At 49.4% G+C, this 26381-nt stretch overlaps 1 protein-coding gene across 1 annotated transcript in view; it reads right to left on the reverse strand.

The window, feature by feature from the left end:
- Positions 1-3645: 3645 nt before the first annotated feature.
- Positions 3646-26381, reverse strand: part of CNGA3 (cyclic nucleotide gated channel subunit alpha 3) — a 34646-nt gene continuing 11910 nt past the window's right edge. The window contains exons 2-9 of the mRNA XM_039872496.1: positions 24056-24186; positions 17436-17546; positions 15161-15337; positions 12309-12362; positions 10043-10114; positions 8890-8994; positions 7416-7522; positions 3646-5900 (exon numbers count right to left, since the gene is read on the reverse strand). Coding sequence (XP_039728430.1) covers positions 4501-5900; positions 7416-7522; positions 8890-8994; positions 10043-10114; positions 12309-12362; positions 15161-15337; positions 17436-17546; positions 24056-24156 — 2127 coding nt within the window. The 5' untranslated portion in view covers positions 24157-24186 and the 3' untranslated portion in view covers positions 3646-4500. The remainder of the gene's footprint in view (positions 5901-7415; positions 7523-8889; positions 8995-10042; positions 10115-12308; positions 12363-15160; positions 15338-17435; positions 17547-24055; positions 24187-26381) is intronic.

Raw genomic sequence — 26381 nt, forward strand, 5'->3', positions numbered from 1 at the left:
CTACAATATATGTCTAATTTAAAATACAGTGTAAATAGAACTTTCCGCCAAAAAAGAATTTTTAAAAAGGCAAATTAATTTCTAAAACTAGAATAAATTTCAGCACCTCCTGAGGGGCACTGGGAAGTGAGTAGAAAGGGTGCTGGCTTGTCAAGGTGACTGCGGTGCTAACGGCATTGGAGGAGAGGGGCAGGTCCCAATGTCCCCAGTACGCTGCTTCTAATACAGGGAGGACCTGCCCTACCCCAGACAATGACTGCAAAACCCATGACAGTGATAACAGAGCCAAACTCTTACAGTTCCTTCATTCTCACCAAGTCGATTTTAATTGCCAGGACATTAGTCAAGGGACTAGTGGCCACCAGAGTTGCAAAACACAAGGGTCACAGTCCTCGTCTTTCCTCCCGGTTGGATCAGAGGAGGGCAGAGCTGGAAGAGCCCTGGAAACTGGCTGACCCCATGCCCTTGTTCTTGTCCCAGGGGCAGAGATGCGGGAGCAATGATGTCACTCTGCTGGAAGCAACACTAACTCACACAGTGGCCCCAGAGCCCCGAACCCAGTGCCCTTTGCCAACGAAACATTAAGAAACATTGTGGAGTTGCACCATTGGCTCATTTTAACTTCTGCAAATGCAACTGTCTAAGTTTGGGGCAGAGTGGGAGGGAAGCAATCTGAACCGTGTGGGACACGCTGCCCCTCCTTCCCTGCTGAAGGGAGCCAGGATGTCAAGGGCATCTGAGTGTGGGAGGCTCACCGCACTGACATTCAACATGGGGTGACTCTATTAGAACAAGACCCTCTCCTGCCAGGACCAGGCAAACTTTTTTTTTAGTTCATGGATTTTTTAGCACTCAATATGAATAATTATAACAAACTTAAAGCCATTTTTAAAAAATTGTGCAAAGCAAATTATCAAAGATAAAATAGAAACTTTGAACCATTAGGAACCCAAACTCACTAAGATGTATTGATTTGTTATGAAATTGGTACACACACTTTCATGGAAATGAAATTCTTTGACTGTTTTAATGTTGTGTGTCCCATTATCACTTTCCTATAGAAATGATCACAGCATTTGCCAGTTTGTCTTGTAAATCTCGAGAAGCTTCATTCTCCAGGGGCAGTTGATATTGGCCAACTGGTTTTGTATATAAATATATATGAAAGAACTCAGAAATGAATCATTGCTACAAGCATGCTGCGACACTCTAGTGGGGGTCAAAAACTGGCTTGATTAAAAACCTGTGTCTCCATAGTTACGTGAGAGGGAAAGACACACAGCAGCCCTATCCAGACAAGACTCTCTACCGTCCCCTATGGGAAGACTGTCACACTGGGGTGACTCTATTAGAACAAGACCCTTTCCTGCCATCTGCTGGAGAACAGTCATAATAAATACTAACACTGATGGCGACAAATGCAGTGTGTTTTTGGAAGGACCCTTTGGGGCAGAGCAACCATATGTGACAGCCTTCGACATAGTTACTAACAACAACAACAACAACAACAACAAAGCCAATTCCTTCCACTGGTTCCCAGCCAAAGAATGAGCAGTCTGCTTCACTGGCTACACTACACCCTACAGACCATTCTGGACTGGAATCAGAGGGCAATGCAGAGAGTTCCTGGGGCGATTCTGAATAGTTAATTTTCTCCTTACCCAGCCTTTATGTAAGGGGCGACTCTGTCTCTCTGGCATGGTTAGTCAGCAGACAATAGAACTGGAAAGGACGACTCACACAAAAAATAAAATTCAAATGACTGATAAACAAATGCGGGAAGTAGTAAAATCACCTTTGAACAAATAAATACAAATGAAATGACACTGTCAGTCAAGTCCTCACTTTTCTAGAACTCTCTACAAGGAAGACAGGAAGGAAGGGGGAGGGAAGAAGGGACTTTCCTGTCTGCCTACTGTCTTAACTATATTGTCCAAGCAACAGCAGATCATCCTGGCAGGGGCAGTTAGTCCCAGACTACTTTGGGGGCTTTTGCGGGGGACTCTCAGGACCAAACTCACCATGCAATGCTTCTCTTCAGATTATGTCTGAAGTCCCGTCTTTGCCAAACTCTTCTGAGTTCCTAAATTACCAGTAACAGCCAGCAAGAGCCATTCCTCAGAGGTCTGAGGTCCAGCTCTGAGGGGGTCCTCCAAGCACCCCTACCCTTTGTCCCTCCAGCCCAAGGGGCAATGGCTGCTCCCTACAGTTCCTCTCTCCAGACAACCTCAGTGCCCTCTTTCTGCCCTTCCAGCCCTCCACTGCCTATGTGATTAATTCCCTCTAACATATTATATATTTTCCCTAATTTGTCCTTCTGATATTTAGGCTATTTTCTTCTTTTCTATTAAAAACCATGCTGAAATGAACATTGGTACCTGTCTCTTGGTATACATAGGTGATAGCTGTCCTATAACGTGGAGCCAAAAGGAGGATTGCTAGGTAACAGGTATCATCTTCAAATTTATTAGTCAAAATCCCTTTCTGCAATTCAGAAAAGCATTCTTAGTCTGCCCGACTTCCCAAAGCCCACATTCTAACCCACCACCCAGACTCCTTCGGCATAAGCAGTGGGGAAAGCTGAGGATATGTTTACCCAGGCTTCCCCAGCTTCCTGTCTGTTCATGGCTCCTCAAACTGCCTGACCAAAGGGTGCCAACAAATTTAGCATCTCACCCAGGATGTACTTCATGTACACCTGAATGCTTTGATCCCTTCACTCTGACAAATGTCGCAGCTTTGGTGGCATGCTCTTAAGCCTACTCCTGGCTGTGTATGTCCCCTCACATGGAGTATGTGCTGTCCTCTGCTCACCAGCACCTGTTCCTTTTGCAGAAGCCAGGCCATTGCCCTAAAAACATGCTCGAGGATGGCATCTTCCCTTATGACAAAATATGAAGTGGGAGTCGTTCTGCATTTTTCAATCCAGGTCTTTATTTTTCCTGTACAAGTATGAATGTAGGCATAACTAATAGTTAAGGCTTTTAAAATATATGCATTTTGAGACTACATTGCTAGTTACATTTTGCTGATATGAGCTTGGATCACACTTCCCTTTAACAGACATTTTACATTCATTTTTAAAAAGTTAAAATGGTCAAATGAGCCATAATAAAAACCAGAAGAGGCCCATAAAAATCCAAAATACATACTTGGAAATGCAGCACCTTTTGCATGAACTCCATCCAGGTCCAGTTGGGTAGCATGTTATATTATAACACTAAACCACTAGGCTTTGAAGTGGTCAAAGCAAAATGGGGCATTTTGTCTGAGGAGAAAGAGAAGCAAAAAAAGGAAGAGGAAAGGAAGGAGGGAAAGAAGGAAGGAAGGAAAGAAGAGAGGAAGGGAGAGAGAAAAAGACAGATTTAAGAGAAAAAAAGAGAAGTAAAACCCTCCGATATGGCTTATCTGCAACAGGAGAAGGGTAACTTACGATGCATATTTAAGCAAAGAATGGATCATTGAGGTTATAATATTTTATAAGATATATAAATATATATAAATGGAATTCTATTTACTGAATTTTTTTAAAAGCTAGATTCTGCACTCTACATGCTTATTGTTGGCTAAGAGCTTTGCCTCTGGTGCAATTCTGAGAGGGAGCGAGCCTGCGTCTCCTGGATAAAGAGGCAGTTAGCAAAGTGTCACATCGTCTCAAAGTCCCTGTTGTCAGGTTTGTCTGGCTGAGGACTTCACTCCTACCTCCAGCCTGAAGGGCCCTCCCCTGAACAAGACTGTCCCCCTCCAGCCAGGAGAGGCTGGCCCAGAGCCCCAACTCAAGGACAAGTGGGCTGTCTCTGTGTTCCTTCGGGAGTTAGAAGGGCGGTCTCCTACACCAAGATGCTTTTTCCATGAAACAGAGTCCTATGTCACAGGGGCTGGATGGCAGGGTGACTGGATTTGTGCTGCATACTCAAAGTGACCTCAAATGGGGTGATCTTGCTTCATCCTGTGCTTGTCACAGCACCAACAAAGGCCCAGGTTTCTAGGGTCTCAAAGAGTCTGTGAAGAGAGACCAGGTTCAGAAATCTGCCCCAAACTGCTTGTGTGAGGCTGCTTTGAACTTGTTACCACATTGTACTTTTTCAGCCTCTGTGACATCTCCCTTAGCAGTTGGTGGCGGGAGTGCAAGAATGGGAGGGGGACTGAGTAACCTTCCACTTACAGTGATAAGTTCAGAAGTCGAAAAATTCCTTATGGATAAAAAAATAAGGGTTCTGTGCCTAGGCTTTCATAGCTCGCACCAGGGACACCTTGCACATTACAAAGCCCTGCCCTATGTAGTGTTTCGTGGAAACCTCGTAATAACCTGCCACTCGCCAGAGGCTGACATAGCAAGTCTTCTAGATGAGGAAATCAGGCTCTCTCCCGAGGCCACACAGCTTGCAAAGGGCAAGGGCAGCTGGAATGCCACCCCGCCAAGTCCCTTGCCGTGTAGCCACGGTCACAGCATCACAGTGACAGCTAGCTCTGGGAAGCAGGGGACAGACCTCTGTGTTTTCACTGTTGTTTGGTCTCTGGTTCTGGGGCGTCCCCATCAGGCAGAGGGCTGCTCCCACTGACCTTCACCTGGCTTTCCAGTTGGCTGAGACGCTGCTTCACCTTCATCTGGGTGGCACTGTACTCAGCCAGGAGCCGTGCGAACCTGGTCTGCAGGGCGTCCAGGGAGAACTCCAGGTACTCCACCTTCTCCTCGAGGTCCTTAGGGTCTGGCCCGGCCTTGGCCAGGTCCTCGTCGATCAAGTTGTCCTTCATAAGGATCTGCCTCCCCTTCTCCTCCAGGGCCTTCTTGGCATCAGGGTATTCAGTGAGCGCTTCCATTAGGTCATCCTTGGAAAGGCAGAACAGGTCTGAGTAGCCAAGACTCCGGATGCTGGCTGTCCGGCGGTTCCCCGACTTGCTGCCCTTGATGTTCAGGATGCTGATCTCCCCAAAGTAGCTCCCATCGCTGAGCACCACGAACTGAGTAACCCCGTCATCGGCCACCACGGCCAGCTTGCCCTCCTTAATGATGTACATCTCCCTCCCGATGTCCCCCTTCTTGCAGATGTAGTCCCCAGGGCTGAACACTGCAGGCCGCAGCTTCAGCACGAGCTCCACCAGCAGCCCTGCCTCACAGTCCTGGAAGATGCGGACCTTCTTCAGGGTGTCCAGGTGCACGTTGATGGCAATTTCTGCCTTCAGCTTGTCCGGGAGGCTCTTGAGCACTTCCTTCTCATCCACCGTCTTCTTGTTGGCCCACAGGTAGTCAAACCACCGGATGACCCGTGTCTCCAAATCCTTGGTCACCTTGCGGAATTGCATGTACTGCTTGATGGAGTCAATCTTGGCCTGGAACTCAGCCCGTGAGGCGTTCATGTTCGAGATCATGGAGCCCACATTGCCCACAATGGTGGCAAAAATCAAGACACCCACCAGGAAGTCTACGACCACAAAGAGGTACTCCCCGTCTCTCACAGGAGGAGGCGTCTCGCCAATAGTGGTCAGGGTCAAGGTGGACCAGTAGAGGCTATAAATGTACTTCCTGGAGAGGCGCCCATACTCTGGGTTTGAGATGTTCGGATAGACCCAGGAATCTGTCCCAAAACCGATGAACTTGGAAATGGCGAAGTAGATGCAGGCGTTCCAGTGGATGATGACAAGGATGTACAAGACCAAGTTCCCAATCCTGAACACATTGGGGTAATTAGTCCTTGTCTCCGTGCGGTCAAAGAACTCAAAGAGCCGAGTCAACTTCAGTAGGCGGTTGAACCTCAGTTCTGGGTAGTTTACACCCAGCTTCAAATAAGCCAGGTCTGTGGGGACCAAGGCCAACACATCCAGCTTGAAGTACAAGGTCTTCGTGTAATGCTGCCACAGTCTCTTGCCATCCCTGACCATCAGGCCTTGCTCGAGGAAGCCTAAAGAAGAGGATGGAAGTCACCTGTACATCAAAGGGGCTGCTCATTTTCGACCACAGCAAAATATTCCACAACATGATGACAGAAGACGTAGTTATATACATGTGATAAAAAACCGCTTCCAAAACCATGCTTACCAATTATTACTGAAAATGCACTCTGATATTAGAACATCTATGATGATCTAACCTATTTTATTCAATTAAAAAATATAGAAAAACTGGGTACATTTAAATGTAGATTGGGTATTAGACGATAGCAAAGAATGATTGTTGAATCTTAAAAGATAGGTGGAAGTTAAGCTTTAAAAAATAGGCCCTTTAAAGTTTCAGATACATGCTAAAGGAGTTATTGTCTGAGATTTGCTTTAAAATACTCCAGCCAAGAAAAGGGGGTGGGGATGGAGAATGAATCAAGATTGGTGAATTGTTGGTAACTGTTGCAGCGGATGAGGGCATGGGTGAGGGCATGCGAGGATTCATAACACCATTTGCTCTGAATTTGTATATGTTTGAAAATACTAATAAAAAATTTAAGAGCACAGGCCATGGCCTATCCAATTGATTCATCGGTCACTAATGGGGCACGACCTGCCTAGGAAAGCAGTAATTCTCCTTCCTGGCTACACATTACTGTTGAAAACATAGAACCTCAAGTCATGTAGGTGAGGTCCTGTAGGTTAAGATGCTGGGCACCGATGTGGAAGCAAGCGGGGCGCCAGTCTGGCCTGCTGAGTAGTGACCATGGACTTTGAGCCAGACACCACTCAGCATCTCTGGGCCTGTTTCTAGATCAGCCACATGGAGAGAGTCGTGACTGCACTAGTGTCTCGCGCAGCAGCTCCCCTGAGGAGACAAGACGCACCAAAACGCTATGCACACCACCAAGCCAGCCTCACCAAGGCTTGTTCCTGTGAGCCGGTGTTGTTTGTATTCGTAACAAAGGTGTGTTTTTTAGTTCAAGTGACATGCAGGGCCTCCACTAGTTTATGAGACGCCTTTGTGAAAATTAGAAAAGGGTGCGCCAAGGACACATGGCTCAGAGTCTATGGCGGGGGTGGCGTGGGGGTTAGCCCTCACTTGCAACCAGAGGCTACTGAAGGAAGGCCCTTTCAGGTTTTACTTCTCCGTATTTAAGGTCCTCTAAAACCACTGAGCAGCACATCCTGGTCCTCTGGCTGCCCAAGGATGACTGAGCTGTCTCCCACTTCCTACAGTGTTGAGGGCAGGGCCGGGAGTGCTCTGATTTCACAGGCGACACAAACAAGGCCCAGAGCAACAGCTCAACTTGCACAAGGTCACACGGTTGGCATAGCAGAGACCAGAACCCAGGCATCCCAACCCCAGGAGTCACTGTAGAGGGAGCTCCAAGCGGCATCACCCTCTCACACTAAAGTTCCTCAGACCTGCCTGGCCTCTGGTGGTCAGAGGGAGGTGATGTCCACCTTACATGGCCTGTGGTCCCCTGAAACCCCTGGCCTGGCCCAGAGAGTTCCTGGGCCCGGGGCACACGCACCTGTCCGGGCTCGCACCAGCATATCCAAGCCATAGAGGACATCCGCCGAGTAGTCCAGGACCAGCCACAGCATCAGGTGTTCAGATTGCAGCTCATCAAAACAGGCCCTAAACCAACAACAAGGAGCAAATGTCCGGGGCAGGGTCCCAGGTGGGCACCAGCTCAGGGCTGCAGACACTGGGCTGGGTCATCGGTAGCAGCCCTGCCACGAGTTTGTATCCCAGCATCACCAGACCAGACCCTGGGGTGGACACCAGGCTCTGAGAAGGCTTTCTGTCCCAAGGTCACAGACCTCCTAACAAGAGCTGGCATTGAGCCCAAAGAGCGGGTCCTGTTGCTTCTAAGCAGGAAGCTCTGAGCCCCAGAAGGGGCAGTTTCTCTCAGCTTCACTGCAAGAGTCAATTGAAAGGGTGGAGGACTTGCCCTCTCTGGGTCAAAGGCCAACAAAAAGATTAGAATTTCTGAGAGATTAACAACTGAAGAAGCCAGTAAATTTTTCTACTTTCTAGATCTTTTTATGCTCACTATTTCTCATATGGTCAATACCTCCAAATATCTCTCCTAGCCCCCACAGAGCAGCAGCTCGCCTCCGTGCCCCTGCCCGCAGGTTGTGCCTGTGCCTCTGTCCTGCAGCTTGTTCCTGTGTCCCTGTCCTGAAGCTTGCTCATGTCCTCCATTAGAAGAGCAGCTGGTCTCCCCCGAAGCCCTGGAGCTCCCAGCTCACACTTGAGAGCAGAGTGTCTCTCCGCATCCAGTAGGCGGTGTCATCAGGTAGCTCCAAACCCACCAGGAGCACAGGACTCAACCTGCCTCCTTGCTTCAGTCTGACCCAGGAAAGCCACAGAGCCCCCATTCCCCCATGCCTCCCACCTACTCTCAGCATAGTGGCTGCTCACCCTGCATCCTTGTCCCACAGGCCTGCTAGGAAAGGCCCCTCACCCTTTGCTTACTCACAGAGAGTAGCAGGTCACTTCTTACTCTGTCCTGAAGTTTGCTTAGAAAAGCCCAAAGCCTCCTATGCACTCCAGAAGAGCAACAGCTATGTCCCCAGATGCCTACACAGGAACTTCCCAGAGCCCACTGGTCACTCTCAGAAATGCAGCTTCTCGTCCCTGCATCCTTGCCCTATACTTTGCTCAGAAATGCCTTTCCAGCCGTCACCTGCCCCATTAGAGGACAAACGACAGACCAACATCACTCTCCTGCAGACTTTCTGCTTGCCCACAGAGAGCAGCCGCTCACCTGCATCTGCCCTGCAGCTTGCTCAGGAAGGACACAGCCCCCACTTGTTCCCACCAGTGCTTCAGAGCACCTTGATGGTGCCTTCTAGAACCACCTTGTGGATGGTGAAACTGAGGCACATGAAGCTGGATGGTGGCCGTGAGAGGGCGAGAGGGCCAGAGGCTGGGGCTCTGAGACTCAGAGCTCTGTCACGGGGCCTGGCTGCCCTCATGTGCTCCCTACCCTCTCCTACCTGCAGACCAGCAGACACCAGTTGTAGAAGACAGGCAGGGCGATGACAGTCAGCCAGTGGTAGTACGCGTTGCTGGCAGGGTCTACCATGATGGTGTCCTTCTTTCTGGAAACAGACGCATATGAACACAGTGCAGTGCATCAGAAGACCACAGCTTTGGAGGATCTCAGAGACCTGGCCTAGCTTAGGGGGACCCCAGGGCAATTGTAAGCTGAAGCTCAGCATCCTCTCAGTCTTAGGGGGCACATGAGTGGCCCTGCATGGGAAGATAGTCTGGGAGGCAGGGCAGACTCTAGGGATCCTTCCAGCCCAGCTCAGATCCCCAGGGAGTCAAAGTGGACTATAAAATCATGGTGGTAACATTCCCATGTGTCTGAGGTATCCTCCTTGCCCTCAGGACACTGGGAATGAAAATGCAGCACGGTGATGTCTCCAAGGGCTGCAGAGGGAGTGTCAGAACCATCTGGGGGAGCTTTGTGAAAATGCAGATCCCTAGGCCCACCCAGATCCCCTCCAGGGCTGGGGCCTGGCAATGTGCATTCACACGTTGCCCATTGGTCCTGAGGCAGCTCTCCTCGGAACTGAATCTGGGAGCCTGGGGCAGTCCCTTGGGGACATGCCCTGCTTGCACACATCACTTGCACAGACATTCTAAAGGATCATCTCCAAATAGCTGGATTCTGCCTTTCCATCAGAACCACCAAAACCACGAACTTGGGCGCCGCCTGGACAATGCGGGCCAGCCCTGAGTGGAGAGATGGTTTAGGGTGCTTTCTGTTTTTATTTTCAGGTTTTCTGAGGATTAGAGCTTACAGGTGGTATTGGGGATTCTTTTTCTTTGGGTTCATGTGTCTCTACCCCACCCTGAACACCTCATGTGCTGGACTGCAGAGCTGTCCCTACGCCCCCAAGGAGACCAGGAGGCTTCCCTCTATGGGGTCTGAGCTGGGCAGCACTCTCGCTGCAGAACGGGCCCTCACAGGACCTCAGAAGCCTGGCCCCGCCTGTGACCAAGTCCTTCCCGAGCCCTCAGCAGCCGCCGCTCCAGGGCTACACTGAGGCCCATGGCATCCCTCTCAGACTCAGGTCCCGGCCCAGGAAGTTTGGCCTGTGATCAGCAGACCCTGTGGAGGCGGCTGCTCCCAGTACTCACTCCTCTAGTTTGGGGTGGTTTTCCTTTCCCTCTTCTTCCTTTTTCTCTTTCTCCTCCTTTCTCGCTCGGTCACTGGGTGACATGGGGTGACATTTAGCAGTTTTCATATACTACAGACACTATCACATGGGGAGGGTAGGCTGGAGTGACAAGGAGGAGAGGGCATGGGGTAGGAAGTGAGTATTTATAGCACATTGGGGTGAGATGAGGTTACTGACTTAATTATTTTGTTATTATTATTGTTATTTGTTCCTGAAGTGTGAGGTGAACCACCCAAAGAAGCGTATGTGGTGGACAGTGTTTCAGCCTCACACTGGGCAATTTCTGACCCATTTTTACGAGCCCCTAGCAAAGCACAAACAGCTGAGACTGCAGACATTTTGAGGCAACCGGCAATAAACCCAAACCCACACGTGTAGGGTGGAAAAGTCACTGAGACTCTTGGATGTGGGTGTGGACTGCAGGTTGTTCTCAAAACCTATCGCCACACCACATAAACACTTGGCTGTGATGAGAAAGCGAGGACGGGGAGAGAAGGGGGGAAGGAGAGAAGCAAACTCCATACAGGTGAGAGCAGGTTTGCCATGTTGCGGCTCATCTTTGAGTAGTCTGCAGTCTGGGGGTGGAATAGCTCCCTTTCGGCTTTACTCTGCTGCTGCTGTTTTATTGGGCTGTCATCTCTGTGGGTGTGTGTTCATGGGTGTTTTCCTGTGTTTGGAAAGTTTTTGACAATGCATATACACATAAATTGAGTAAGAATAAAAACTTATTAAACTTGTTACATGAAAAGAGCAAGGACAGTAACCCATCCTCTGACTTGAATCTACTGTAATCTGCCTCCTGGTCTTTTCTGCCACTGACATCTTAACCTCAAAGCACCAGCAGAGGGCGCTGCCCACAAGCATATTGGCACGCTTAGCCTGGCTGGGAGCTCAGTTGCACGGGGCTCAGGTTTTCTTCTGTGGGATCTGTGACCCCTGGTACAGGCCTTGACCTTTCCTCTGGCTACCAACTTGCTAAGAGCCTAGGAAAGAGCCAGCATCATCCAGCTGTATCCCCAAATCCACCCAGCACTGCCTCCAAAAGACCTACACAGAGCTATAAAACAATACTGGTTTCTGACTGGGAAGAACTTGATCAGGGAGATTCAGGATATGAGACTAAGCGGAAATGCCAGAAGTACAGGGGAAGGATGGGAGTGGGTGTCCATAAGAATTATTTCTGTATCCGTGTCCCATCTTGGGAGTCTCCAACTCTGTCTCTTGGTCCCTGGCTGCAGTGTGGACCCATGATACGAGCCTATCTGAAAAGGTTTATGGGAGCCCGATGCAGCCGACACTGTCCACCTCCACCCTCATCCACATCCCATTCCCAGGACAGACGACCCCAGGACCTCTGTCCATGGTTCCCAGGGCCCTGAGCCTTTCCCTGATTGTGGGACTCAATGCGGGATTTCGAGGGTGGTTACTATCAGGCTTGGCTTTCAGTCAAGTACATATTGCAATTGTAAATGTTTTGCAAATGAAATAATTTCATTTTTCTTGACTGCTGGTATAATGATGGTTTTTCCCTAAGCTCTGAGACGCCCTCCCCTACATACTCCCACCGTATTCCTTGAAGAAGGTGGGAGAATGGTGCACATGCGCCATCACACATTTATGATCACACACACGCATGCCCGCACACTCCATCCCTGTTGCTCTTGGGCAACAGTTGCCAGAATCACATATCACACTAATCTGCCAGCTCAGCATCTGGTGACAGAAAGTAATTACAGCAGGCCACTGTTTCCAGAGGCTATGCCCTAGGAATACTGAAATTCTCTCTTTCCACTTCCCCAATTCCACCTTCCAAATTAGCCCAAATCTGCCTTTAAGACAAGGGCACTTCTCTAGCATGCAGGTGTATGAGGTTGTAGAATGGAAAACATGTTCTTATCCCAAAGGAGAATGCCCCTGGCTCTGTTAAGGAGCTTCGATTTATGCTGTCAAACATATGGCAATATAAGGTGACAGAGCTTAAAATGTACCCCATCTAACCCTTTTGTTTTATAGATAAAGAAAAAAAAGTGAGACAATGAGATAAAATGACCTGCTTCTAGAAGTCAGACAGACCAGGTTCCCTCCCCGTTCGTCCATAGGGATGGAACTCCAATGAAAGGAACAGGATTCTAGAAGAGTCTAGCGGTGTTTGGAGAGGATGGGAAGCAGGAGTACTCAAGGGGAAAGGCAGAGCTGGGGTTTCTGCAGGGAGCACAAGTACTCACTCTTTCTCTGAGCTGTTGCAGTTGTTGGCATTGTCCCTGGCCAGAGGCCAGCCACTGCAGGAGGCAGAAACGATGCAGCATGGGAACCTAAACTCAGCTCCCATTCCTGGGGACTACTTGCCCCTCAGGTGGCTATTCTAGTATCCGCATCTCATCTCCCGGGCCTTACCGCAAAGCTTGAAGGACAGACGGTGTTGCTCTTTGTCAGGGGCTGAGGTGTCTTGTGACGGGTTTGCTATGGTCAAAGCTTTGGGGAAAGAGGTGAATGCTTGGCTAAAGGGAGGTTTCTAAATAAACGGGGAGTAACTGTGTACATCTGGCTCAGATTCCACTCAATTTCAGTCAGTTTAGCCATGTGCCAGGTTGCATGAGGGGCATAGACACAGACTCGACGTGACACCTGCCCTTCAGGTGCTCTCAGGTGAAGCAGTCAAGCGCCTTCTGCACCAGAACAGACACATCAGCAGTGGTGACAACTTGCTACCCTTGTGTACACGAGCCTGGCTCTCAAAAGTGCCCACCCTCGAAAATCCAGCCATAGCAGCCGCTTCCAATTTGCAAGCAAACGAAGACCGAGACAGTAGGCAGAACCGTCCAAGGGTTTAATCTCTCTTCCCCCGTCCCCTGCCCTCTCGTTCATCTTAAAACTTCTGGGCCTGCCACCCCGATCTCTGTGAGAACCTGGTAGGGAGCAGAGCTGGTTTTGTACCCAACTGGATGTTTACTTAAATCTGAATTGCTCAGCAGCTCATGGTGAACCAAGTGTCCATCTCCAAGTGGCCAAGTGCCAGGACATGGCTGGTGTAAGGAAGCCAGCTTGGCCTCACAGAGCCCGAGGGTGGCTTGCCTATCCATGGTCACTGCAGACACTCACAGGAGACCTGGAGACCAAAGCCAGGGGCCAGTGATGCTCTAACCCCACCCGCAGGGCACCTCTTCTATGATGCTGACCATCTAGCCAAATGCCATCCCAGTATTTCTGCCCACCCTATCCAAGCCTCCCTCTCCTCACCCAGGGCGCTGCTCTAACTGCTTATTGGGAATTGACTCTGAACATCAGAAAATCCCCCAAGGAAGCAAAACTCCCCTGTGAGACTGCACAGGAGGGAAAGCTTAGCTGCATGGGGCACAGTGGCCTGTGCTCACCACATCTCTGTGCTGGTAACCCCACAGAGCTCAGACCCATCTCTGCACACTCTCTGCTTTGCCAATGAGACTTTACCTCAAAAACACAGTCTCTCTTCCAGGAAGCCTCCCTGATTGACTGGCTACCATCCTGGAGCATCGACATTATCTCCCCACCCTGAACCATCCCAAGAGTGACCAGGCCTCTGTGGTACAGTTGGGCCTGGCCCTGATGGGGTCCTAGCTCAATCCTCTGCTCATCTGGTTACACTGGGAAATGGATAAGGAGCCTTATGTTCATGTGTAAGGCTGTGGAGAAGGTAATTTGATCAGTTAAGCCAAGAAGTCTTTGCTCGCCCAAAAGGAACTGAACCAGTCTGGCCGGTTTGCTAGCAAACCTCTTTTTCCTCCCTCTTTCCTTCTCTGTCTCCTCTCCCCCACCTTCTCTCTCCCCTTGACTACCACCCCTGTCAGCGGCAAATAGCAGGCAGGCCTTGCAGGCAGGGTCTGGATTGCCTGGCCCTGGGGACCTGGGATGTCCTTGTATATGTGCCGCCTGTACTCGAGCCCTCCACGGTCCCCACCCCACAGCCCAGGGAGCCCAGGGGTTTGCATCCACACTCATGGGAAGATGTGAGCCCCAGCATGTACTCCAGGGGCCCCCACATCCAAGTCAGCAATCCTCACAGCTCTCCCCAGCAATAAGACTCAACCAGGTCTCCTACAGTGGTCTAGCAAGAAATCGCCTCAAACTCGCAGATTTTATCTTAAACATGCATGTACATTTTGCAATCTACTGCACATCTGTAGTAAAAATACTCCCCCTACCCACATACACAAATATGGGAGTAAAACAAAAGCTCCAGGAAGATCCAGTTTCATGATCTCCACCTGCCCCTCGGGGCCCAAGGACCTTCTGCTGCTCAGTGACCACTGAGTTAACTGGTGGTGGCCCAGTGGTCTCTCTACTGACCACGGGCTGGGAAGCTGTCTCAAGGACAAGAAGAGAGGGAGGCAAGGCTGCATGGGTGTGGGGTGGGGAAGCAAGTCCAGCACCTGCAGGTCTGTCCACACAGCTGTGCCACACGGCCCCTGCCACTCACTACCAGCTGGGCAGTGGGTCCAGAGAAGAGGCCCAGAGTCCTTGCTCCCAGACCCTTCTCTTATGGAAAAACAAACACCTGCCCCACCCTAGCCCCGCCTCCTGCCCCACCCCTCAGGGTTCCTAAACAGATCCCAGAACCCCTCAAAAATTCTGACCCACTTGCAGACCTTCTTCCCGGAGGAATGCGTGCATACCTATGCACAACACTCTGGGCACCATCTGGGTTCTCCTCAAGGCTTGCGCTGTAAGAACCCCTGTTTTTGTCCAGGTGGGTCACAGTGCAGTCCAGGGCTAGGGCCCTCTGATAGAAAGGAGTGGGTGAGACAAGCACCCCCACGGGTGTTTCTGACAGCACCAATTCCAGGAGACACTGGCTGAGCTCTGGAAAGGATTGGGGCAGGGGTTGCCTGAGGCTGGGGACTCTGGTTAAAGAATTTCTCTCCTGCAGGGCTTCTTGGACTCTGGGGTGGGGGATGGGGGACACTTAGAGCACGCAGTGCTCCCCCAAGACCAACACCTTCAAGGAGAAGAAGCAAGCGCTGCCGCATGTCCGCCCGCCCGCTCGCTCTCCTGCCTGACACCCATGTCTGGTGCAGGCAGCCATTTCTCTTTGGCTTCATACCTCCTCCCTCTGTCTGGTTCCTGGCCGCCCACGCCGCCCTGGGAGTTGCTTCCTCTGTTGGACACCTCCTTGAGCTCGGCTCCTCGGAAACGCTCCAGGAAAGAGTCAGGTCTCTGGTCCTGGGGGTATAAGTGCCTGGTGGCCCACAGGCGAAGCGAGATAATGTGGCGCCATAACCTGGAAGGGGACAGACCTGCAGCAGCGCACAGAGGAGGGAGAGGAGCGCCTGTCCCCTCCGGCCTGGCTCAGGTTGCACCTCACTATGCCAGGGACTTTATTCCTGCATCCTCTGCCCGCTTCACCTGGGACACAGCTTCCTCTGAAAGGGACGTTGTCTTCAGTATGGCTCTGTCTTTCCACAGCCTCAACCCTACAGAAGCATGAGCCTTCAAACAGGCATGGGCAAGCTCACCATCGCTTTTGCCCTGCGTGGAGCTCTGTGTTAGGACTAGTAAGCAGAGGAGCAATAAAAAGCACTTTCTAGATGGTGAAAAATTTAGAGCAAGGCTTAAAGGAACAAGCTCCTAGATACAATTTAGAGTCTTACCCTAACCTTTGTCTGATTGATAGTTCTTATACACTCATTTTCTCCCCAGGCTTGCATGTCAATTCTGTTGTAACTTGCCCTGACCCTTCTCCTGGGGCCAGCCCCCACAGGGGCCTCAAGCCCCAAGACGGGCAGTCCCCATCCCCAGAGCTGGCTTTAGCTCCAGCTTTCTGGGGGAAACCTTCAAGCCTCCTGCCGCCTCATCTCTGCTGGAGGGGACCAGGAGGAGAGGCTCCGCTCTGCATCTCAATGTCTGGTTTTCCTGATTTGTCATCTACAGTGCATGCCACTGTAACCCCCAAAAATCAGTTCTGAGCAATCTGGAATGAAGTCATGAATTGTCACATACTTGACTTTAATTGCACGCTTGTGACCTTAGCCCACGGGAATGGATTGAAGCAAGAAAGCATCCCAGGAACAGATGCTTACAGCTGCTGCTGCAGAGTCCTTCGAAGTGCCCACCAGCCCCACCTGTCTGCTCCAGACACTCCCCCTTCCTCGTCCTCCCTCTGCTGAGAAGGCTGAATTGGGGCCATATCTCGCCCTCCAGCCTCAGCCGTGGCTGACTCACAGCGAGTTACTCAAGCCTCTGAACTTAAGACCCACTTCAAGATGGGGTTGGGTGTTTCAACTTGATATCACACAGCAAAGGTCATATTCAGCCCATGCCTGCTGATGTGTGAGCAGAGAGAGAGAGAAACAAAACAGACATGCAGAAAAAAGCACCAAGACCTGAAACTCCATAAGAAAATGAGAGAAAGAAGGCACTGTTTCCCCTGTTTCACCCATAAGCCCTGGCTTGTTTCCTGAGGTGGCCTGAATCTCACCTGCCACCAGCACCCTGCCCCAGCCCTGCCCCATGCGGTTTAATTAGAGCTGGTTTGGAGGTGTTCTTTTCCTTGTATTCAATGAGCATTAAGACAGTACTTTATTAATAAGACAAAGACACTGTACATCACTTAAATATCCAGCTGCGGGGCCTGAGTGATGTGAATAATGGCAGCAGCATCCTCCACAATGAAAATAACGAAGAATAAATAAAATTTTTGCAATCAACCTAAGCAAAACTGTAGAACACAGGACCGTAAAATAACTATGGCATTGTTTAAAAAAAAAAAAAAGCATTAGTGGAAGAAGATGACGAGTCCAGATTTTTGGACCTCTGTTTTGAGCCCGCTACTATGGGGCTGGAGTGGTTAGATGCATTTCTATGTGAGACCTGAAAGGGCATGACTCCCTTCAGGTGGCATGGCTAGCCGGAGTGCAGCTGTCATCAGAAGGGAGACAGAGCCTGGTTAATCTCTGAAATGCTTTCACAAGGACAGCTATGAAGCCCAGACACGCACTGGTGAGGACTGCCAGAGGCTAGTTCGGAAGCACCACTATTGTCTGCATGCCATGGTGGCCCACTCGATGGTCTCCCATGGCTAGCTGGGATTTTTTCTAAATGTTTTTCTGAAACTTCCCTGGTTGGCTTTTTTCTTGAATTCTTTCATAATTGGGCAAGTCCTTCAATATCACTTTTTATTAAAGCAATTTCAGATAGGGGCAGTTTTTCTTAGACTTTTCTGAGTTCGGAACACCTGGCCCAAGAGGAAATTACCCACCGATGGATTTCTGACTGCTCTGTTCCTGTCTCTTCTCCAAAGTGTCAACCCGCCCCCACCCACCGCTTCTTTCTGCCTCAGTTTCTCCCTTCCCAGGTGAGGGCTGAGACCAATCAGTTACCTTGCAGGCCTGAGGCCGGTGAAGGAGCCTCGTCCGGATCCAGCCCGTCCACTGGTCTCCATGGCGATCCCTTGCTGCAGTTCTGACGTCTCTTCACATGGCAAGTGGGTCCTAGGAAATCCAATATGCAGCAGGCTAAATTGATTTCAAGCTCATTCACCTCCTGGACACACTCAGGAATGAGATGGCCAGATGCCCTGCTTAATGAGGACAGCTGCCGTCACAGGTCCTCAACCCAGGGGCTCCCCACTTCAGGTCACTCCACTGCAGATCTTGGCTCTTAGGATAAATGCGGCCTCTCCTTTATAGCAAGCCAGACCAAGGACAGAAACTCAAGTCCAGCTGCTGCCATGGGCTTGTTGAGAGGGAGTGAGCCAGCTGCAAAGGGGCACCATCAGAGCACTGGGAAGGGGAGGTTCTAGTGCCACCATCTTGAGCCATAACAGCTGCTTCCACACTATGCCCCCAGAACAAGGATTTTAGTTCAAACTCACCTCTGCCTACTGAAATCCCATCCTCTAAGGCTAGACCAAGTGCCACCTCCTTCAGGAAGCCTTCCTTAGCCTCCTCTCCCACATCTGCGGTGCTTTCAAATGAAAATCCACACCCATCGTACCCTTTTCACCAGACCCTACCCTCCGTCCCCTGTAATGCGGGGGTAACTGGGGCAGTGAGCTCACTGGGCAATTCAGGGGGAAGCATGCACATTCCCAGGCCAGGTGCCCACAATGCAGTAGGAACACCAGTCACGTCGGCAGAGCCTGGTGTTCGTGGAGTTGCCCAGAACAAGACCCACGTGTCTGAGAAGATTTTCCTTTCTTTCAAAACCTCCTAGTGCTGAAGTCTGATCAGCTTGATTAAAAGCCATCCAGGCATGGGCCTCTCGGGATCTGAACTTCATTCTCCAAGTCTTGAAGAGCCGGGCAAGACAAATTAATTCTATCACGTGACCTGTTCCAACCTAATCAGCCTTCTTAACAAGGTGGTAGCACAGCTGAAGAGGAGGCCGAAATTCCTGTCAGGGGCAAGCCTCTATTTCTGTCCAGTGAGTGATGGGAGGTCAGTCCTGCATCCCAGCCACCAGTTTGCTGTCTCCTTACAACATCTCTGCCATCTCCAGCAGCAGGGAGCTCAGGCCATCTTTGCACAGCCCCGACTGCTAGCAGTTCTCTTCCTCCCTCAGCTTCCCCATATCAGGCTGCTGGAACCACACAGAGTCAGGCAACTCCATCTCCCCCATGGCTGCCTTCCGAGATGGGTCCGTTCTCACACCTTGCTGTTTTTCCAGGCTAAACCCCACAGCCCACTCAGCCATTCCTCATCAGTTCGAGTCCCCAGGCTCTCCTGGGAGCAGGTTCCTGTGGTCTCACCTGCCTGGGCAAGGAAATTGAGACCATCTTGTTGTTCCTGGAGCCCAAGCCAGAGCTCTTTGTAGGTTTGTGGGTTCACATGCATGTATATGGTGCCCCCATCACCAACTACCACCAGCCAAACCCTACAACACGGGCTGCTGCTACACCAGAAAGCCCTGTCTTGTGCATATACAATTTATTAGTTGGAGGTAAGTATTAGACCTTCCCAATTATCTGAGTCACTTGATGTTTTAAGGGATCCTTGGTATGCAGTGGCATCATACTAGCCTTTCCTCCTAACTCCATCTCATTCGCAAATGCAATACAAAAATCACATGCCATTTATGGACTGCTTACTGTATATGGGCCACATACATTTTATCATTTAATCTATATAACAACTCAGTAAGAAGTGAAATTAAGGTTCAGAGACATTAAGTAACTTCCCCAAGGGCTACACAGCCAAGTGGCAAAGCTGAGATTTGAATGTCATTCCATCCCACTTCAAAGCCTGCTCCCATGCACTCCATGAAGCTGCCCTCTGTATTTTCACATATAGTACTGATTAAAGCAAAGTTGAAAAGGATGTGGCTGAGTACTGAGCCCTGTGGTATGCCACTAGAGATATGACTCTGGTCCACCTGACTGTACTGTGTGGGTGTAGCTCTTTATTTCCTGTCAGGCCCTGCTACAGTTAGAAAGCTTCCATTCCCTTGCCCTCCTAATATTTGCTGTACTACAAAGGTGGAATCCACATTCCAAGGCGCCTAAGTCAGTTATAGAAGGAACAGGCAGGGGTCAAGCGAGTCTGTCTCTCCAGCACCTGGATCCTAGCAGCTGGCATGTGGTGGAGGGAGGTCGGGGGTTGGTGGGGAGAGCGAGTGGCAGCAATTGACAGCTGGGCTGGAGCTCTGACATGGCACGTGTGGCCAGAAGACCTGGAGGCAATCCCAAGGACAGAGGGGTTTTTTCCCCACCAGTAGCTCCTCAGGGAGCTCTAGGCACCAAGCAGTCAGTCCGGCATTTCTGCCTGGTCTGGTTTCCATTAATTACATGGGGGCATGTTCTGAGACCAGATTCGGTTGCATTTATAGCAAAGGAGTCAATGCCTATGACATTAGAGCTTGTGGGCTGATGAAGGGGGCAGAATCCTCCCAGATTTCAAAGCAGGCCTGCTTCTGGCAGCAGTGGGATTGGATCTGTGGGAGTGGCAGCAGTGGAAATGGACCTGTGACACCCACTTGAGGGAAGGCAGCAAAGTAAGGGGCCTGGGTCAAAGCCCTAACCTCCAGCACCCATTCTAGGTGTTCTGTAGGCTGGTCACTCGCCCTCCCTGAGTTTGTTTCCTGGTCTTCAAAAAGAAAAGGAAAGAAAAATTGGTGATTCTATATTGACTTAAGTATTGTTCATACGCCCAAGACCATAAGGGCACATTCGGCCGTGAAGAAGTGGGGTGCCTTGTATGACGTAAGTGCAGGGGACCTGAGAGGTCCTTTCTTCCCCAAGCATCTTTCCACTTGGTTCCTGATGCTTGAATTTCTACCACGATATCCTCTTCTAGTCTAGAGTCTCCACCTTGTTAAATGCCAGGGTATTAACCAGTAAACCCACCTAGTTACTCCTCAGAGGAACTGATCCTACCACCAGATGGGAAGGGGGTGGGATGAGAGGGGAGGAGCCGAGTGTCTGAGGTGACAGTTTTGAGTCCCCAAGGACACACAGGTACTAAGGAAAGGGAGAAATGTTTGGTGACCAATGCAAGAGTGAGACCTAGAGCTTCCCAGGGAAATACGGTGGCAGGAAAGGCTGGGGGCTGAGCGTGTCCTGCCTGAAGCTGATGGAGGGGCCTGGGGCGAGGGCTCATGGGAACCTCAGTCTCTGCCAAGCAAGCAGATCATGTCAGGACAGAGTCTTGTCAGAGTGGGAACTGGTAATTAACTTTGCCCTCTGTAGGGCACCTGGTGCCTTTTCTGGTGACTTTGGGGACATGAGAGCAAACAGAAATGGCCTTCTAGAACCAAGGTGGAGAACATAGTGGGTCATGTCTTTCCTCCACTCCCCAAGCCCTGAGGAACTTGAATGACTGGCATACGCTGCCACCGGCATATGCTGCCATCAGCATATGACCAGGGTACTGAAGTCAGTGAATTCTTGCCTTCCATCTTGGGAAACAGCTGGAAATGGCTTTCTTCAGTGATAACTTCTTTGGGCTCTGCCCAGGACGCAGCATGGAGAATGCTTGTTTTCCGCAGGGGAAAAAACCCCGATGCCCAAAAGCTCACCTAACATAGCTATAGCAGGAGATGGGGCTGGGACTTGAGGTGCCCTTGTGCCTAGCTGCACTTTTCTGTAGTACCTTCTGGAGTCTTTCTCTATTGCATTATCTTCCAAAATTTTCCAAATGGCTCTTAAATAATTGAGTCAACAAAACAGATTTACGCAGAAAAAAAAGTTCAAGACTTTTTATTTCTGGTATTTTCAGGGTGTAAATTTAATTTTTTTGGTTCAAATGAAATGTTTTCATTTTTCCTTATGACTCTTCACCAAGAAAATGACCTTAATGGTTTAAAAAGAGAAACAGAAATCTGGGTGTCCACTTTGGTGAAAGACCTGGGGACAGTCTTAGCGGGTGGGAACATAATGCCTCCTCCCTCTTGGGGGCACTCAGCAGAGGACCACCCTGACATACAGGTTTCCAGCATAGTTTCTTGATGTCATTGAGGATAAAGAGTAATGAATATTTAAGGACATACACTCACAACTATTTCTCCCAAAAGCTTTCTAAAAGGATTTGAATTTCAAGGCAAAGCTCTCTGGTTTGTTCAAATACTATTTCCTCCCCTAAAACAGAGATTTAAAACTTTAAAATGTTTTTCTGTATGTGTCAGAGTCCTTTGTTCAAATAAATCAGGGGAAACTAGATGCTGGGCTGCGCTGGAAAGTGGGGGAGGGGCCTGGATGCTGCTGTTCCAGCCCCAGCCTGAACACGGTTCTCAATCCTTGGTGATGCCAGGGAACCCATTCTGGAAACTTCCATCTGTTAACACACTCCTGCCTCCTTGAAATAAAGCATCTCTCTCTCATGAAAGAAGCATCCTTTTGCTCTCCCCTTTTGAAATCTATGCAGAGTTTCCATGGGATGCTGCATTAATCTGTCAACAACTTTTTCCCATGAGAGCTGTTGGGCCAGGCCCCGAGTGGAGCTCAGCGAGACTTGGCTAGTGATCAGGCTGAGAAAGCAAGACTCGGACACAGGCAGGAAAGGGCCAGCTCCAGGTGCTGGAATGGCTGGGCTCTCAGGTCTGAGGTGGAGAAGGCTTCCAGCGGGGACACCAGAGGCTGCACGTGGGAGTGGAGGGCTCTTTTCCAAGGCTGACAGTGACTGCGGAAGCACTCACTGCAGGCACGGATGGAACCCAGAGCTGCGACCTTTCTGAACCCCACAGCCTCTCACTGTGTGGGGCTTGCGCAGTTGAGCACTTTTTCAGAGCTGGCCCATTACGGAGCCATCATTCAGGTAAGCAGTCTGATCCTGAGCCTGTGCTGTTAGCCACCACGCTGGGCAGGGGGTGGGGACACGGGGGAGTTGGGAGGGCACTTCCTCACCCATAAAAATGGCAAATACCATTGATTCAGAGCCCCAACCATCCCCTGAGCGCATGAATGATCCCAGCTGAGCCGAAGTGTCCCTTAGATGCCAGAGCCCCATCACTGGGTATGAGTGTAGCCTGATGAGCTGGCCATTTGTTTTGCAAAGGCTTGTCTTCCAGGAGACCTTGCGAGCCCTCTTGGACAGCCCCAGGTTAGGCTTGTAGGCCACTGGCTGAGGAAGAGCCAGGACAAGTCAGGCAGAGTCGGACTACTATGGCATCTGGTCCATCAGGAGTTCTGAGCAGCAGCCCCATCACCAATGGAGCCTACCCTCTCTTAAGAATCTCACTGGAAGGAGGCAGACTGAATCCCCGCTGTTGCTGTCTCAGCCCCAGGGAGTCTGCAAGCTCTGTGAGATGCTCTGCTTGTGCCCCATTGAAGTAAAAGGGAGCAATGGGGTATGAGTTCCATTTCGCTTCAAACCCCCCTCATCCCCACAGTTTCTATCCTTATCCCACTGGGCCCACGATCCCAGGAGCCTGATGCTGCCCAGGGACCCTGACTTTTTTTTCTTTTAAATAAGGAGCAATGCCTTAATCCAAAGAATAAGTCCCCAGTGGTGGGACACAGGTGTTGACAGTAGGCCAGCTGGGATGCAGCAACTTGAGGATGGTGGGGATTTCTGATGCCCCGGGGTCACATCGAATTTCCTGAGCTCCAGCACCACATTAAAACGGTTGGACAGAATAAATCTCTGTTGGGATGTTTTGAAGTTTTTCTCCCTTTATCTAAACCCCAGAAAGTGGGATGTAAGGGCTACATAAGTTTTCAATAATAGAGACTCAATCTCTTTGCAAATTGTTGTCTATCACTTATTAACAGAGGTTGCTAAGGAACTGGAATCAAGAATCCAGATAGAGAAGAAACAACAGTGTTTCTGAGAGAGGAAGTGATTTATGTTCATAAGTGGGTGAGGACAAGTGATGGATGGGGGCCAAGTGCCAGGGAATGAAGGACTGTCAGTGCATTATTTGGCCACCAGGTAATAGGCAGTCGTCATGAGAGTGAGACATTTTCAGTGTTATGTATTTAGGACAAAAATAACATAAGCGTTGGAAATTAAGTTTCTCATGGTTCCACTCAGTCAACACGTTGGGAACTTAAGAAACAAAAATGTCAGTCTTCTTGCCTCATGTGGGTAGTCTCCTATTTCCTCACCAGGTGCTTGAAAAAGAATGCTGCTCCATTTTGCAGTTGAAGAAACTGAGGCATGAAGAGGCTAAGTGAATTTCCCCAAGTCTACTAGTGTGAATCCTGACCTGCCCTGGACATGAGAGCAGGGCCTCTGATTTGTGCAGCACCCCCAACAGAGTCCCACATGTCTGAGGTACACATGAGGAAGTGTGCCAGCTTGGAGAAGTTTCTACAGTAGAACTTTAAAATCTAGAAGTTATGTAACTTTTCGAGCCTCGTTTTCCCACATCTAAAATGAGATTAAAAACTATGAAAGTGTGGGCTGCGAGGATTTGGTGAGATGAAAAAGGTAAAAGGATCTCAGCAAACATCCCTTGCCCTCCAACCTGTGGTTGGCCACAGGCGAAGGCGTTCTTTCCCCCGCAGTCTAGATCAGCTATGGGAATAACTGTTTTCATGCATAAAATTAAAAGCCCATCTTACCTGCTGAGGCCATTTTCAATGTGACCTAGCTCTCTGCCCGTGGTCCTCACCGCAGGGTGGGTCAGCTTGGGGTGGGAATACTGGGTGACAACCTTGGCCATTTTGTGTCACATTCGGCTCCAAGATGGCTGCTGAAACATGAACACAGAGCAGACAGCATCAGGACTGGGGAGTTAACTGCAGGGCCAGCTCCTCATGCAGGCAAGCCCTCCTCCATTTTCCCTCACAGTTCCCGCCTCACTGTGTTTCAGTTGGGCAGCTCTGGGCTCTGCTGACCCACCTGAAGCATAAACACAGTCTTTCACCCCTCTGCACATGCTGCCACACCGCAGAGCTGCTCAAAGTGCCCTTCCAGCAAATGAACAAATGAATGGCCAAGTTGGTGTCTGGTATAAGAAAGCTGAAACCCTCACGATTCTCTGGGGTGATGCTATGTACCACTTAACTCCGGTTTTCCCATTTACTTCTTATACTTTTGCTCATGTTTTAGTAGCTCCCACAAATCCTGTTTTAAAATAAAGCATTAAAAAACGAACGATACCTGACATCCGTAAAACCTTTATGATGTGATGTTGAACACGTTTTATCTCATTTAATCCTCACAATAACCTGCTTGTATATTTATGATTTTTTATCCCCATGTAAAGATGACTAAAATGAGACTCAAGGGTGTTTAAGCAGCTTGCCCAAGCAAAGAAATAGATAGAACCTATTAACAGCATGATCTCAGTGCTAGAAATCAGATCATGAATACCCTTCCATCAGCAAACACCAGCAGGTGGCTCTACAGCTGGTGTGGGTGCAGGGCTGGTGCAGGGCTGGTGTGAAGAACACAAAGACTGGCCAGTTCCATGATTTCTGATCAGAACCTTCCAGGTGGAAGGAGTTTCTGAGGACAGTTACTTTGGAACAGACAAGGCACTGGCTCTCTTGAGCAGCCACACGGCTAAGTGTGTCAGATGGCAGTCGAGACCACTAGAAATAGCCCCGTGACTCACTTCAGGACAAAATTAATTCCATACCCAAAGGAAGGCAGTGCAAGGAGCCAGAGCACCGTGCCAAAGTGGCCGACGTGAGCACCGCCTCACGTCACCAAGGTCAATTTCCTATGAGTTCCTTGAGGGCAGCTGCTGGTCAGACAGTCCTGGTGCAGCTCTAATATTTGACAGTTAAATCTGTGATGTTGAATTTTATAATTTTCTCAATGTTTTGATTTTTAAGAATTATATTCATTTATATAACAGTGAGTTTCTGGCTGACCACAGGAGATGCAAAGGAAGACAAAACGAAGACTGTTCTCCAGGATCTTCTAGTCAAGTGGAGCAGACATTGGACCCCAGAGGGGCCTACAGGTTGTGTCAAGGAGCTTGGGCCTTCCCCCTGAGCTCAGCAGGGATTGGTCACATATGTAGAGGTCACTCTGGCTGCACTGGGGAGACCACACTCAGGGAACAAGAGTGGATGCGAGATTGCTGCAGTTCTCAGGGGAGAGAGAACAGTTGCCTAAACTAAGTTTGTGGTAGTGAATCTGATAAATTAAAAAACTACGAAGTGGATAGAACTTCTGGAACATGGTAACTGACCAGGTACAAGGGGTAAGGAGGCTCCTCAGGAGAGGGGCAGCCATGATATTCACTTAACATTATTCACCATTTACCATGCCTTAGCCATTGTGTCAGGAGCCTTTCAGGATTTCATTGTGACTTTTGTGCTCTAGTGCAATCTTTCATTTTCTCCATCATTCTTGGCCAGGAATCTAACACCGCTCACCAGCATTCCAGTTATTCTTGTACTTTTCTCATTCTTTTATTAACTCCAAAAGCCTCAAAGGCAAGAACTATTCCCTTTTACTTACAAAAATATTTTTTTCTCCAAAATATCTGACATATATATATATATGATGGGTAATATAAAGTGAGTGGTATAAATGGAGCAAGAACAGGTAAGTAATTGTAATGTGACACTGATGATAATGACAGTATAGTTACATTTTCTCTTTGCCTGATACTGTTTTAATAACTTTAAATGTGTATTAACTCATTTAATCCTCACAACACTGCTGTGAATGAGTAACAATGAACACTTCTATCCCACTGAAAAACAGTTAGGGATTGATGGGGGAGAGAGCAGGTAAGCAACAAAGATGCTCAAAACATATAAAGCCCTTTCTTCTAAACCAGATTGAAAAAGAAGAAGTAAAACTATTTCTATTTGTACATGATGTGATCTGCTATATAGAGATCCTAAGGAATCCCTTAAAGAACTATTAGAACTAATGAATGAGTTTAGTAGTGTGGCAACATACAAGATCAACATACAAAAATCA

Source organism: Pteropus medius, unplaced genomic scaffold (genome assembly GCF_902729225.1).
Source record: "Pteropus medius unplaced genomic scaffold, Ma_sr-lr_union100, whole genome shotgun sequence".
NCBI classification, from domain to species: Eukaryota; Metazoa; Chordata; class Mammalia; order Chiroptera; family Pteropodidae; genus Pteropus; species Pteropus medius.